Genomic DNA, 13,747 nt, shown 5'->3' on the forward strand with positions numbered 1-13,747 from the left:
CAGTCGTCCACCCAAGAGTTGACAGCCAAGCCCTACCTTTAAGCCATTAGTAAAACCACCAGAGTGAAATCAGGCCCTTGTCTCCCTACGGCTGATTGGGTTGACTTTGTGGTGACCCACATCTGCGGGGCTGGGGAGTAGCTGGCTGGTGCTGGCTCTGTGTGCCAGACCTTCAGTGCGCGTGGTGATGGGGGCTGGACTCTATGCCAACATGGGGTTGGAGAATGTGCCAATATTTGCACGCTGTGTCTCCCAACACTGATTTGATTCTGGCATGTTCCAAGCCGGAGACGTGAGAAAAATGAAGTTTTCACGCTTTGTCCGTTTGCTGGGCCGCGTTCCTAAGCACACTGGCTATTGTGCTATTAACCTTACACCTCTTCTGCTATGGTCTTGAACGTGATCCATACAATACTCAGCAGTTGATACCAAGCACATCATTTGTTTTTAAAAGTGTCTCTGGAATGATCATAGTTCCTTCTCATAGTTTTCCTCTTTCCCTTTGGACAGCTCTACTCCTAGTTTCCAGAGACCCTCAGACACCACCTGGGTTCAGCATGGTCCTCTGTGTCCCTTATTGACACAGTCTGTACCATTCTACCAGCAGCTTGTCTATTGCCCACATGTAATGGAATTTTCTTACTCCTAGGGATTTGGTCCCATTCCACGTCACCATTCTGGGAATGAGAAAAAGGAAATGCTTTCAGGATGGATTAATGTTTTTCTTTGGGGTCCTCTGAAACTCCCAATTTCTGATAGTCTTCCTTTCTTCCTGTCTTTCTCTAGTCTAAAGCGAGAGATGCGGAAGCTTGCCCAGGAGGACTGCGGCTTTGAGGAGCCCACGGTGGCCATGGCCTTTGTCTATTTTGAGAAGCTCGCCCTCAAGGGAAAGCTAAACAAACAGAACCGGAAGCTTTGTGCCGGAGCGTGTGTACTGTTAGCGGCCAAAATCGGAAGTGACCTCAAAAAACACGAAGTCAAGCATTTAATTGATGTAAGTGACCTGAGTCCTGTTGGCTGAGGGAGCACCTGGGAAGAGCCTGGTCGGTGATCCTGCCCAGAATTCCGATTGTTAGTACTCACTGTGAGACCAGGGCCCTGAGGCCATCCCACAGAGGATGTCAGGCCCATCTCAGGCTGTGCTAGAACAGAGGGATGCTCCACTCTGACAGGATTCCCCGTATTGGGTCTGGCCATAAAAATCAATTTTCAGACACCGTGAGGGGTGAAATTCTTCTCAAAGCCACAGAAGCTGCTGTAATGGGAAGAGGACCCGCAGTATGACCCACAGCATATCCATCAGACACATTGGCTCAACAGACCTCGGCTTCCTGTGGCCTTAGTTGCCTCGTCTTTGGGGAAGGGCGTGGGCTTGATTGAGTGGTACCTCCTTTTAAAGGAGAACCCCATCAAAGCAAGGAAACCCTGATCTTGGATGGATATGTAAATGCCTATTTTAAGATACAGTGTATTTGTAGAAAATTTTTGATACAGTAAAGCCAACAGATCAAGAGACAGTTGCCATTGAAAAGTTAGCTTATCACAGTTCCCAAGAGAAGTATCTTAGCTCGATCTGCTGTAACAAAATACCCTAGACTGGGCAGCTTAAACATTGGCTTCTCCCAGTTCTGGAGTCCAGGAAGTCCAAGACCAGGCTGCCAGCTGCTTCAGCTCCTGGCGAGAGCCATCTCCTTGGCTTGTGGATGGCTCCCTCCTTGCGTTGTCCTCACCTGGCAGAGAGAGCAAGCAAGCTGCCTGGTCTTCTCTTACAGGGGCCCTGATTGCGTTGTGAGGCCTCCACGCATCAGCTCCTCCATCTGTCCCAAAGCCCCCCACTTAATACTGTGCTGGAGGATAGGGTGTCAACGTGAAGGGGGGGTAGTGCCGTGCCGTACCTTGGGGGCCATGTGGGGAAGTATCAGGGTTGGTCAGGAGGCGGAGGGAGAAGGGGGAATTGTGGGCAGAAGCCTTTACTGCAGCTCCCACTGGAAGGAACAGACAAGGCAGCTTAAGCAGGCTCAGGACTGGCTGGCTAGACTCATTCCAGTGGCCTTTAGGGCCTGGGGGCCCTACTTAGCTCCCTGGCCCTGGGTCCTTAGGGCGGTGGATAGAGGCCCAGGGAAGGTTGGGGTGCAGGTCTTGGATCAGTCATTTTACATATGAAACGTGTGCCCCCAGGCAGCTTGCCCACCCCCTCCTGGAACTGGCTGACGCTGAAAGGGCCATCCCTCCAGGGTCAGCAAGGCCCCAGATGTTAAACATCAGGATACAGAAAACACAAGATGTGCTTAACACAATGCCTTGTATGTCTAGTTGGGCAGCTCTCTCCGTGGCAAAGGAGACAAAGCAGAAAGGGAGCTAATGTAGGTGCTCCCCACATAAGAAAGAACATTCTTTTTTGCTTTAATTTACCATTTTAAGAATGTAAATTTAAGTTTACAGTTCAGTGGCATTGAGTACACTCCTACTGTTGTATGGGCATCATCACCGTCCAGTTCCAGAACCTTTTCATCTTGCAGAACTGAAACTCTGACCCCATTAAGCAATAACTCCCCACTCCCTCCCCTTCCCAGGCCTTGGCAACCAGCATTCTGCTTTCTGCCTCTCTGAGCTAGTCTGCTCTAGGGACCTCTTGAAAGTGAAATCACACACGGTGTGTCTTTTGTGACTGGCTTGATCTTCTAACTAACTTTAGGTCTTCAAGATTTATCCATTCTGTAACATGTGTTAGAATTTCCTTCCTTTTTAAGGCTAAATAGTATCCACTGTATGTGTATTCCCCATTTTGTTTATCCATTCAGCCATCAGTGGAAGAAAGAATGTTCTTTAGGTCCTTGCTTTGCTGCTTCTAAGAAATGGTGCATTAGTGTATACAAAATTCTATACCCTACAAACACCGTCTAGCTTGTATAGTATATACTTTCAGGAATATGGAGGGGATCTTTGCTTACCAAAAGAGAATCAACAGGTTTACATCGATATTGGCTGAACCAGTCTTGACAAGTGTGCAGTTGTGCACATTGAGTTGTAGCCCAGCAATAGGCCGTACAGCTGATTGTGTGTCCATGCAGGATATACAGGCAGTGGTTTGATGCAGGGTCCTGGCCCCGTCATAATCAGCGGCCACCAGCGGCCCTGCGGGGGAGATTATTGTTTACCCCACACCTGCGGTTAAGCCAGAGCAGAATGTGCCCTGGTGAAAACAAGGCCTTCTCTGCCCACCCTCCTCCCCTGGTCGTTCTCCATTTATACTCCAGCAGCGCCCACAGCTGGGTGGACCGAGCTCCGCTCCACACCTGACTGTCTGGCATCCTCTGACCTTAGAGGATGACATAGTTTCTGTTCCTGCCCCTACCACCAACAGGACAAAAGATGACAAGTTCTCAGTGTTGGGTCACATGGAAGAGCGTGGAGCACAGTGCTCTGTACCTTTCTGCTGCCCCACTGTGTGTATGTGTGACCTTCGCCCTTTTCCCTCTGTGGAGATGGCTGAGGTTGTACTCCGTGGTGTGTATTCCGGTGCTGGCGGGGAGCCCCTGGGTGCAAGCTAAACACAGCCACATGCTCCAGCTGTTCATGTCCACACACTAGGCTGCGGGACACGGTCTCCGCAGGTCTTGGGTCCTTGTGTGTGAAAGGACCAAACTACATGGAGTCCACCCACCCAGTCTTGAACTTCTGCAGTGGTCGTTACTGTTGCAGATGTGCGATCTTTTTAGTTTTCCCTCTAAGCCTGAATAAGCTACTTGTAACAGGTGAAGTTTGAATCTCAATTGAGTTAGTATCTCAGCGTTGCAATTTACTGTCCATTTCACCTTAGGCCCAATTGTTGACCCTCTTGACCATATTCTCTTCTCTGTAGACATAAATGTCACATTGACCTTCCAAGATTAGTGAGAGATTAAATGAAGTCGTGGGATGTACTTCAGGCTCCCAGCAGACTGTGGGTCCTCGGGGAGGTTCGATTCTTCCACCAGGACTGAGAGCGGGAAGTACAGCCGAAGCGCCCCCCACCCCCACCCCATTCTTCCTCCAGTTTACCTGAGATGAGTTTTTCTGTAAACGCTCACGGGCTGGTGGGTAGAGAGCTTACATGTGGAGAAAGGCTAGGACTTTGATTTCAAAGCTGAAATGCTCTTGGTTTCCTTTAATTCTGTTGCAGAAACTGGAAGAGAAGTTCCGGCTGAACAGACGTGAACTGATTGCCTTCGAATTCCCAGTGTTAGTGGCCTTGGAGTTTGCTCTTCATCTGCCAGAGCACGAGGTCATGCCCCATTACAGACGCCTGGTGCAGAGCTCCTAGCACCGGCCCCACGGAGGGCCAGGGACTGCTTCCTCTGAGCTTGCAGAGGAGCACTTACTACTGGAAATGCAAAAATAGAACTCGACATACCAGCCTTTTTTCCTCTCCACATGTTTTTGCGTAGAAGCAGTACCGGAAACTTTTCAGGGAGTCTTGGTCTGGCTAGCTGGGATGAGCCAGGAGCTGTTTATTACTCAGCAGGGGAAGGGGAGAACCGTGCGCAAGATGGCACGGGGCCTTTGGCCTTCCCCCTGGCAAGACTCTGCGGCTGTCCCCTCCCTGCTATTCCCAGTCACGCGTGGGCCTTGCCAGCATGGTGCAGACCTGGTCCGACTCCGTGAGAAGTTCTAGAGTGGGGTGGGGGGGGCAGGGGAAGAGAATTGACAGCAGCTGGGGGAGCACTTTTAAGACATCCCCTCACTGTGTCAGAAGAGTGTGCCAATCTATTCTCTCGTATCAGCTCTTGGAAGTGCACTTTCCCCCCGAGCGTATGAATGTGAGAACGTGTGTGTCTGACAGCACGTCAGCCCCAGCACCCAGAGCCGGTGCTGCCCGCTGGAGGCCAGACCTCCCTCCACCTGGGGGTTGCGAGCCAGGCTGACCTTTGGCAGTTAGTTCTAGATCATCTCTGGATGGTAGTCACTCTCTCCACTCCACACCAGACTGTCTGGCATCCCCTGCCCTGAGAAGATGAAGTCGTTTCTGTTACTGCTCCTACCACCAAGGGATAAAGATGACAAGTTCTCGGTGTTGGGTCACGTGGAAAGGCGTGGAGCGCGGTGCTCTGTACCATTCTGCTGCCACACCGTGTGTGTGTGTGTGTGTGTGTGTGTGTGACTGTCGCACTTTACCCACTGTGGAGGCAGCTGGGGTTGTGCTCCATGGTGTGTGTTCCTGTACTCTATGTTAGAGTGCATAATAAGCACATTGGTTGTGCTATATATGTACATAAGTGTTTTATAAAAATCCAGAGTAGGGGGAAGAAGCACGATGGGTGTTTTAAGGCTAATGACGGCTGGGACCAACTGCTTTTTGAGCTGCAGTTCAGTCACCTGAGGGGATAGTGACTTACCATCTGCCACATACTCACGGCTGTCTCTGCCGAATTGGAACTGTAGCTTGTCCGGACTGGCTGGGATGATGTCCCCACACCAGCCCCTCGCAGCCACGAGAGAGGGGTGCCTGTTGGGAGTCTACCTGCCTGAAGAAAGCCCGTGGCCGTGTAAAAAGAATTAAAATATTTTGTTTCTACATACTTGTGTGTACGTGTAGATACAGACCCATCACCGGTCACCCATTGCGCCACCCCTACCCAGAATAGGAGCACCTCACGACGCCCCAGAGAAAGGGTGACGGGAACACTGAGCGTGCACGGCTTTGGTTAGCAGAGCCGAAAGACTCGACACCCAGGACAGAGGAATTCAAGAAACAACTGGGGAGAGGACAGATCGAATACCCCTCTACTCTGGAGTCCTAGATTTAATTGAATTTAGTACTAAATACTTTGCCAATGCCTTTCCTTGGCTGCATTCAGGTGTGAGACAGTTGAGGGCTGTGATGAACGCGATCTCTAGGTACACATGTAAGGGGCACCCACTGCTTATGAAGCAAATTGGGAACAAAGCAGAGAGTGGAGCATCTCTGTCACCTGAAGGAAACATGCTCTTGACCTTCCTCTCTCGGTGGCGGTCACTTGCTCTCTGATGAGCCACCCCAGGCTCTCCGCCTGCTCGGCTCCCTGGGGAGCACCTGGCAGATGGAAAACCTTTCTGCGGAGCGAGGCCAGTGGCAGCTAAGCTTGCCCGTGGAGCTCCCCACTGTCCATCTGCCTTGAATCTCCTGCCAGACTCCGGAGGACATCTGATAGGTGACACATGCCACCAGGGTCCTTCCTGTGTCTTAAAATCGGGCTAGTATTTTTGAATGGGGGGCTGTTTGGTTTTTAGCAAAATTAGCAAGCTGAACAACTTCTATTGTTGGTCCATGTTTTTTTAAAAGACACAAACTGTTTAGGCCTGTGTATTTGCTGAGTGGGGAGTTTGAATTTGGTTTTAATTTAGTTGGTAGGGGGCCTAAGAAGAAAGATTTTTGCCAAGACACTTTTGCCCTTCCTTAACCTGAGCTTTCTGAAGGTAGAGGAGGGTGAGACCGGGGTAAGGGACGGACTACAGAGCTGCCCCCGTAATCTGGCGCATCCCAGGGCTTTGACAAGGAGTCTGAGCCTGTGTGGAGAGGAGGCCACTCCACAGACTGTTCTAGGTGACCTTGAGGCTCTGCCCCTTCACCCTCCACAGCAAGGGACAGGTTTAGCCCCTTGCCAGCCCTGCTTCCTCGGACCTGCTCTGAAGCCTCCCAGCTCTCCCCAAGCATGATGTGTGGAGGGAGGCCACACTAGCTGCTCTGACTGGCACAGTTCCCCCAGGTGGCCTCTCCGCAGGCCTGACTGTTAGGTAAGAGATGGATACCAACCGGGCGGACAGGCCAGTGCAGCAATCTGGGGTCTGCCTCCCAGAGCAGCTGCCCCAGGGAGCCTGAGCCAGCCCGGTGACCGCAGAGGTCACTGCTTCCCCTCCGTTTCCCCCAGTCAAACCTAGATGGACACAGGAAACATACCAAATGCAAAGCTGATTGTTATGTGGGCTTTTCCATGTTTTTAAACTGAACCCCCCCCCAACTACAGTTTCTGTGGTTTTTATCCAGCAGGCCCATTTTGGGGTGGTCCCTTACTGCACATAACCACTCCGCACCAGAGCCCCTTCCTACCCTCCCAATGTGGGAGCAGGTGACTGGATATCCCTTCCCATCTCCAATCTGTCCTGTCCCCTTCTTGCCTGACAGCAAGCAATAAAACTGCTTACAGCCCCTGCTGATGAACTGTTTCAGACATCTCTGGTTCAGGGCGGCAGGCCTCTCCCTCTGGCCACCTCCACAACTCAGAGCCTAAAGCCACCTCCCCACCCACCCCCACCCCCCAACTTGCAATCAATCGGTTGGAGAACATTTGAGCCAGGTAGTTTTTTTTACCTGTTAATCATGTCCAGTGATGGGAGTGGTTTAGGAGGGGAGCATCCCAGGGGTAGTCTGAGTTTCTCTTCTGGAGGCTGTCAGGGCTGTTAAGGACCACGCTGGCCAGGTCACAGCAGGGCCAGGTTGGAGAGCGCTGACAGCTGGGGAAGGGAGGAAACATCAAGACTATAAATCCGGACTCACATGTCGTTAACACTGAGAACCGGTGAAAGAAATGATCTTACTGCCAAAGGACCTCCCTGCAGAATGCTAGAGTGCTAGCTCAGAGCCCCCATCCCATAAAGGAACACTCAGACCTGTAAATAGATACTCCAGAAAGTCTGCAAACCCAGGGCTGGTTGAAGCATGCAAACATGCCTGGAGAGGATGGTGTTTGCCTGTACGCCATTGTCACTACCGTCCTGCTACTCAAAAGAGTGGCCCAAGGACCACAGCATCCGCATCACCTGGGGGCTTGTTACAAATGCAGAATCTGCACCTCCACAAGATTTTGTGAAAATCCGTATAAAGTCTTAGAGGCACTGTTCCTCCAAATGAGCACAGAAAACAAAATTTTTGTCTAAAAAAAATAACCACCTATCCTACAGAGTTATCTAAGATCAAAAAAAGGCAGGGATGCTGGGGATGGTTAATACAACAACAATAACCAAAACAGCAGCAGTCTCTTACCGAAAGGTAATTTTAACATTGGATTCCCTAAGCCACTGCCTCTAACATTTTCTGGATGCACATGGCCAGACAGATTTCTATTGGACTGAGCGACAGCTCACCTACTGTGAATCAGAGCTGGCTCACAGGAGAGTGCCTCATCTAATGCTGACTAGTGTCACTGCTCAGATAAGGCCTATGTCACAGGTTCTCGGGCCCATGGGTGAAGAGTTTGGAGTAAAGGCAACTCCCCAGGGCTGCTGCGGGTGCTGGAGCAGGAAGCCCCTCAAGTGTGACTGAGGGCTGGATGGTCATGACCTTGGGGACATCATAGATGAGCACACCACCATTTTGCTTTTTCATTAGAATTCACCTACCATTTTTTAAATGTCTTACATTGGGTTCTGTGGGTGACAACAGGACCCCAAGAGCCTGCCCCAGAGGGGCTTCCAGAGATTGAGGAAGGACTCCCAGGAGTGGGTAGAAAGCACCTCTACCCAGTGCCATGATTCTAACCTCCAGAGGGAGCCCTGAATGCAGACGTTCAAAAAAGAAGCTCCGGGGCAGGCCTGGAATGTAGGAGTCCAAGGCAGCAGGTTGGTAATTGCTGCTCAGGAGTCAGCCTGGCACCCGGATGACAAGGCAGGCCAAGTTAGAGCCATTCTTTGGTCCTAGGAGTGGAGCCCAAAAACACGGGCAGGATGAAATCAGGGACTCCTTACCAGGGCACCTGTATGGGCTGATGAGAAGCCATGAACTGTGATAGGCAGTTGGACATTGGACACTGTTGGCTGGTGGGGCAGAGCCGGAGAGGACTTCCTACCCTCCACGTGGACACCGCATGCCAGACCTGTGCTGGCACTTACAACACATTGTTCTTATTTAACCCTTAAACAAACTATAAAATTAGGGATCACGCTCCCATTTCACCGATGGAGAAGCAGGCTCTGAAAATTACACTCCCAGGAGCACATAGTTCTGAAATGGTAAAGGCAGGATTCAAATCCAGGTCTGTCTCATTCCAAAGCCCAACCAGCTGTGCTGCCTCAGCTGGGTCAAAATGGAGAAGCTAAGACAGTGGAAGGCCCCCTTGGCCTGCGGCCCTGATGGCCCCTCCGGGGAGGTGGGGCCTCCTCCCCATCCGCAGCAGCCACCAGCCCTTTCTGTGCAGGAAGAAGGGATCTGGAGCTGCTAACCCCAGAGCACTGTCCTCTGGGATACGAGCAGCCTTCACAGCTGATTTGGGACACACTTCTGGGCCCTGGGAGAACAGGGGTTGTTTAGAAAACATGCTTCTGCAACAGGGGAGCAGAGGGGCTCGTGCATCTAAGTGGAAGGTCACAGTGTAACATGCTAGCATCGGCGGCCACCAACATTCAGCCAGTTTCTCCTTGATGTATGGGTTTTCCCCTGTGTGTTATAATGATCACAAATTCTCGTTGCCTCTTAGCCCTGCATGTTCCCTGGCTGCTCTCTATCCCTCCCATATGGAGAGAACTAGGAAACCCACATTTGTTTTTCTCTAAGACGAGGCCAGGTACAACCTGGGCAGGAAAGGCTGCATCGCAATGGAGTCCAGAGAATGGCTGAGGGGTTATGAGCTGCTCAAGACTTCACCCCTCCACCTGCAAATGTTACTTGCAGAACACAGGCCTCGTCAGATGTGCACAGAGACCATTTCATGGTCATTAACTGCCACTCTGGACCGCAGGGCGCAGGAAGACAGGAACAGCATCTACCGCCATATCCCCAAGCACTTGGCACTCAGCACAGTGCATGGTGCACACAACTCACCAGATAAATGTTGGTCAAGTCTACCGAGCCAGCATCACAAACCAATCCCCTCCTCAGGACCCCACAGACCACAGCAGCCAAGTGCCCTTGCCCTCCAGCTGCCAGTTCAGCTCTGCTGAGGATAAATAAGACCAGTAGAATTAAGTCCGGCTCTCCAGGTCCACAACCTAACCCCCACAACCCCCAAGGGACCCTGCTGGCCCTCAGGTCTCTTGGCCTTCGTGGTCCCTTAACCTGTCCACACCTCCAAGAACAGTTTGCTCACTGAACTCACTTTAATTGCCCCCCCTAATGCAAGTGCCAACCCCACCTGGCACACCCAGTTGACAGACTAGGGACACCGTGTTTCAGCAAGCATTGGGAAAACAAGCAATCTTTACTTTCAAATCATTCTGGAAACAAACAGTGAAAACTGTCCCACCAAACCATTAAGAAGTGAGAACAGTCAAAAGGCTCACATACCTTAAAAAAAGGGGGTAGGGGGAGGGGCATCTGGGTCCTCAGTTAAGCATCTGATTCTTTGTTTCGGCTCAGGTCATGACTACAGGGTTGGTGTGTTCAAGGCCCACGTCAGGCTCTGTGCTGACAGCACTGAGCCTGCTTGGGACTCTCTCTGTCTCTCTCTCTCTACCCCTCCCCCACTTGCACATTTTCTCTCTCTCAAAATAAATAAATATTAAAAAAAAAAAAAGGCAGTTTGGCTATAATGAACCTGATCCTGAAAAAGGCCCTCATTAGGGTGGTATCCAGGCCCCCTCTCCACCTAATGGGCCTTCCTTTGAAACCTCAGGGTTCTTGGTCATTCCCTTACGAAGGGCTTTGAACAGGAGCTGCTCATCAAAGATGACCCTCCCCCTCCCAAAGAATCAGTGGGTCCACTGTGAGGAGGCTGATGGCATCTTCTGGCAGAACCGCTATCAATTATTTGTTAAGAACCCTGAGTTCCAAAGCCCACCCACTAGCTCAGTCCTAGTCCTACTGGGGTGCAGTAGGGTAAGGTGGGGTCACTGTCAGTCCTCCCAAAAGGCACCCTTCAGACATGATGGGACTCTGATATATTCAGGCCATTAAGGATTCCAGCCCTGAGGGGTTTTTTTGTTTTTAATATTTATTCATTTTTGAGAGAGACAGCATGAGTGGAAGACAGAGAGAAGGAGACATAGAATCTGAAGCAGTCTCCAGGCTCTGAACTGTCAGCACAGAGCCTGATGTGGGGCTCGAACGCACGAACTAGAAGATCATGACCTGAGCCAAAGTCGGATGCTTAACCAACTGAGCCACCCAGGCACCCCTCCAGCCCTAAGTTTTCAGAGAAAAACTGGAGGCCAAAGAGGCCGGGCAGGTTTGTAAAGGTATAAAGAGAACAACAAAATTGGCGGTGAGCAGCCTGTGGCCCCAAGCACTGGGACGGCAGGCCGGGCATAGCTGCGTGGCTGATGGTGAAGCAGCGGGGCACCCACAGCGCTCTCGCAGCAGGGGGGCCCCAGGCACCTCCCTCACTTTGGAGGAGAGACAGGAGGCCGGGCTGCAGTGCCCCACCTGACCACCCGTGTGCCCACTCAAGGCCACAGGTGAGCTACTCACAGACAAGTCCTCCTCTGGGCCTCCGCACACTCGGATGCACGCACACAGACATACACAACAACACACTCACAGACGTGCTTCCCCCCCACGCACACACAGCGTTTGATGTCATTTTCTCACGATTCTGGAGCCATCCACTCCCCCACGATCACGAGAGGCAGGTGCCAGCGGAGGGCAAAGGGGTAGAGCGGGGCTGGGGAGCCAGGCGGAGACGGTGTATGCCCCGCCCCGCTCACAGCACAGTCGCGCGGGGGGTCAGCCAGAGCTGGCCCCGAGGACGCTGACGTCCCCATCCCACCTTTCCAGTCTGAGGGCTGTGGCGCCGGGCAGTGAAATACACAGCGGTATTTCGCTCGTGTATTCACACCCCCAGTTACTCACACCCCTGCGAGGCGCCTCTCCCTTCTGGTCCCCGCTGCTGGGGGCACAGAGGGGCTGCCAGCTGGGGCGTCACGTGACTGCCCCCACTAGGAGGCTGCCCTCGCACCTGTCGGCAGGCTCATGGGCCCTGGATGCCTTGCTGCTGTCTTTAGCCCAGATTACCGACCACGCGGTGACTGCGGGGACTCCGGGAGGTTAGGAGGCCCTTGTGTCATCAGAGCTCCCTCCCTCCACAGCCCCGGGTGTCACCCTGCCAGGCATAGCTGCCTGGTGGCTTCTCTCTCCCTAATCTTCTCCCTTCCAGAGGTTTCCTGTGCACAAAGCCGGGAAGCCTGAGCAGGGTGGGCCGGGCTGGCTGGCATGGTAGCCTGGCCATCCCCACTCTGGGGAGGGAGTTGTGACAAATGGCCTAGAGAGTGGGGGCCCCCTGACCCTCGGCCTTCAGCCGTGTCTGCACAGAGCCTGACACAGCGTCTCAGAAGTCGCACAAGGGCACTAGCACGGCCAGCCCTCAGCACCACGTCTCCTTCAGAGCCCAGGTGGAAACGCGGCCTCCCGCAGCTCACCCCAGGAACCAGGGCAGCTGTGCAGGGAGGCCACCTGCCTAGCCAGCCAGCCGCTGTGCAGCCAGCACGCACAAGCAACTCGGCAAGGCGGGGAGAGGGGCTGCCTCCTCCCCCTTCACTGCCCAGCAGACCACCCCAGGACACACCAGGTATCACCGTGCATTCCAGCGTAGCCACAGTCCTGCAGTCCCCACAACAACAGAAGCTCGGTTTCTCACACTTCTGGGGGCTCCAGGTTGGAGATGGAGGTGCTTGCAGGTTTGGTTGGCTTCCTCTGGGGTCTCTCCTGCTGCCTCTTCTTCCTTTTTTTCCACGTGGGCACATCCCTGCGGTCTCTTCCCGCACCCAGCTTTCCTCTTCCTCTAAGAACAACAGTCAGACTGGAGGAGATCTCGCCCAGGTGGGCCTCATTTAAACTTAACTACCTCTTAAAGGCCCAGTCTCCAACCAAGGTCACGTTCTGAGCTCTGGGACTTAGAGCTTCAACACATGACTTTAGGGGGCACACAGTTCAGCCCATAATACTCAGAGTGTACATTACCCACTGAGTCAAGGCTGTTCACAGGTCCACTCAGGCTCTACAGACATGTCAGATCAAAATGCAAACGAGCTCTTCTGGATGGGATGCTTCCTGTCCTCTACCCAGCCCTGAGGCTGTGTTCTTCCTACCACAGCCCCCACCTCCAGCCCCCAATCTTCTGCTCTCAGAAAAAAGGGTTGTGGGGCACCTGGGTGGCTCAATCGGTTAAGCAACCGACTTTGGCTCAGGTGATGATTTCATAGTTCAAAAGTTCAAGTCCTGCGTCAGGCTCTGTGCTGACAGCTCAGAGCCTGGCACCTGCTTTGGATTCATTATCTCCCTTTCTCTCTGCCCCTCCCCAACTCTCATGCTCTGTCTCTCTCTCTCCTTCAAAAATAAATAAACATTAAAAAAAGAGAAAAAGGGTTGCTCTCTGAGTAGCACATATACTAAACGGGAAGGGAGGGGAGGGAAGGGAAGGGAAGGGAAGGGAAGGAAACGGGAAAAGTTGCTTTCCTCTTCCCTACCAGGACACTCCTTTGCTTCTCTATTTTTGCAATGCAATCACTTTCCTCACTGGTTCATCTCCCAACTGCCTTTGTCACAAGCTCTCCTGGCTGTCCCACCCCCTGCAGTCAACCCATAGCCTGCATTTCCTCCTTCCTGTCAACCTGACATTCTTCTCTCTGCACCTCTGCTCCACATCTGGGATCTCCTGCACCATCCAAACCTCAAATTTCCCTTTGGTCCTTGGCCGCCACCTGTCCTCCGGGCCCAACATAGGGCCTCCTGCTTCTAAACTTGTCACACAGTCTCCCTTGTCCTTTCTAGGCTTCCCCAGCATCAAGCACACACTTCACTGAATGTGGGCAGCCTCTCTAAGCACACAGAACAGCCCACAGTGTCAATTTTGCTGAAAGCTCT

At 52.5% G+C, this 13,747-nt stretch overlaps 1 protein-coding gene across 3 annotated transcripts in view; it reads left to right on the top strand.

Moving 5' to 3' along the window:
- The window catches only part of CABLES1 (Cdk5 and Abl enzyme substrate 1), a 119,420-nt gene extending 113,862 nt beyond the window's left edge, over window positions 1-5,558 (top strand). For all 3 annotated transcript variants that reach the window (XM_077778070.1, XM_077778071.1, XM_077778072.1), the window contains 2 exons: window positions 787-994; window positions 4,163-5,558. In XM_077778070.1, coding sequence (XP_077634196.1) covers window positions 787-994; window positions 4,163-4,303 — 349 coding nt within the window. In that variant the 3' untranslated portion in view covers window positions 4,304-5,558. The remainder of the gene's footprint in view (window positions 1-786; window positions 995-4,162) is intronic.
- The last annotated feature ends 8,189 nt before the right edge of the window (window positions 5,559-13,747 follow it).

Source organism: Crocuta crocuta, unplaced genomic scaffold (assembly GCF_008692635.1).
Source record: "Crocuta crocuta isolate KB4526 unplaced genomic scaffold, BGI_CrCroc_1.0 scaffold26, whole genome shotgun sequence".
Classification (NCBI taxonomy): domain Eukaryota; kingdom Metazoa; phylum Chordata; class Mammalia; order Carnivora; family Hyaenidae; genus Crocuta; species Crocuta crocuta.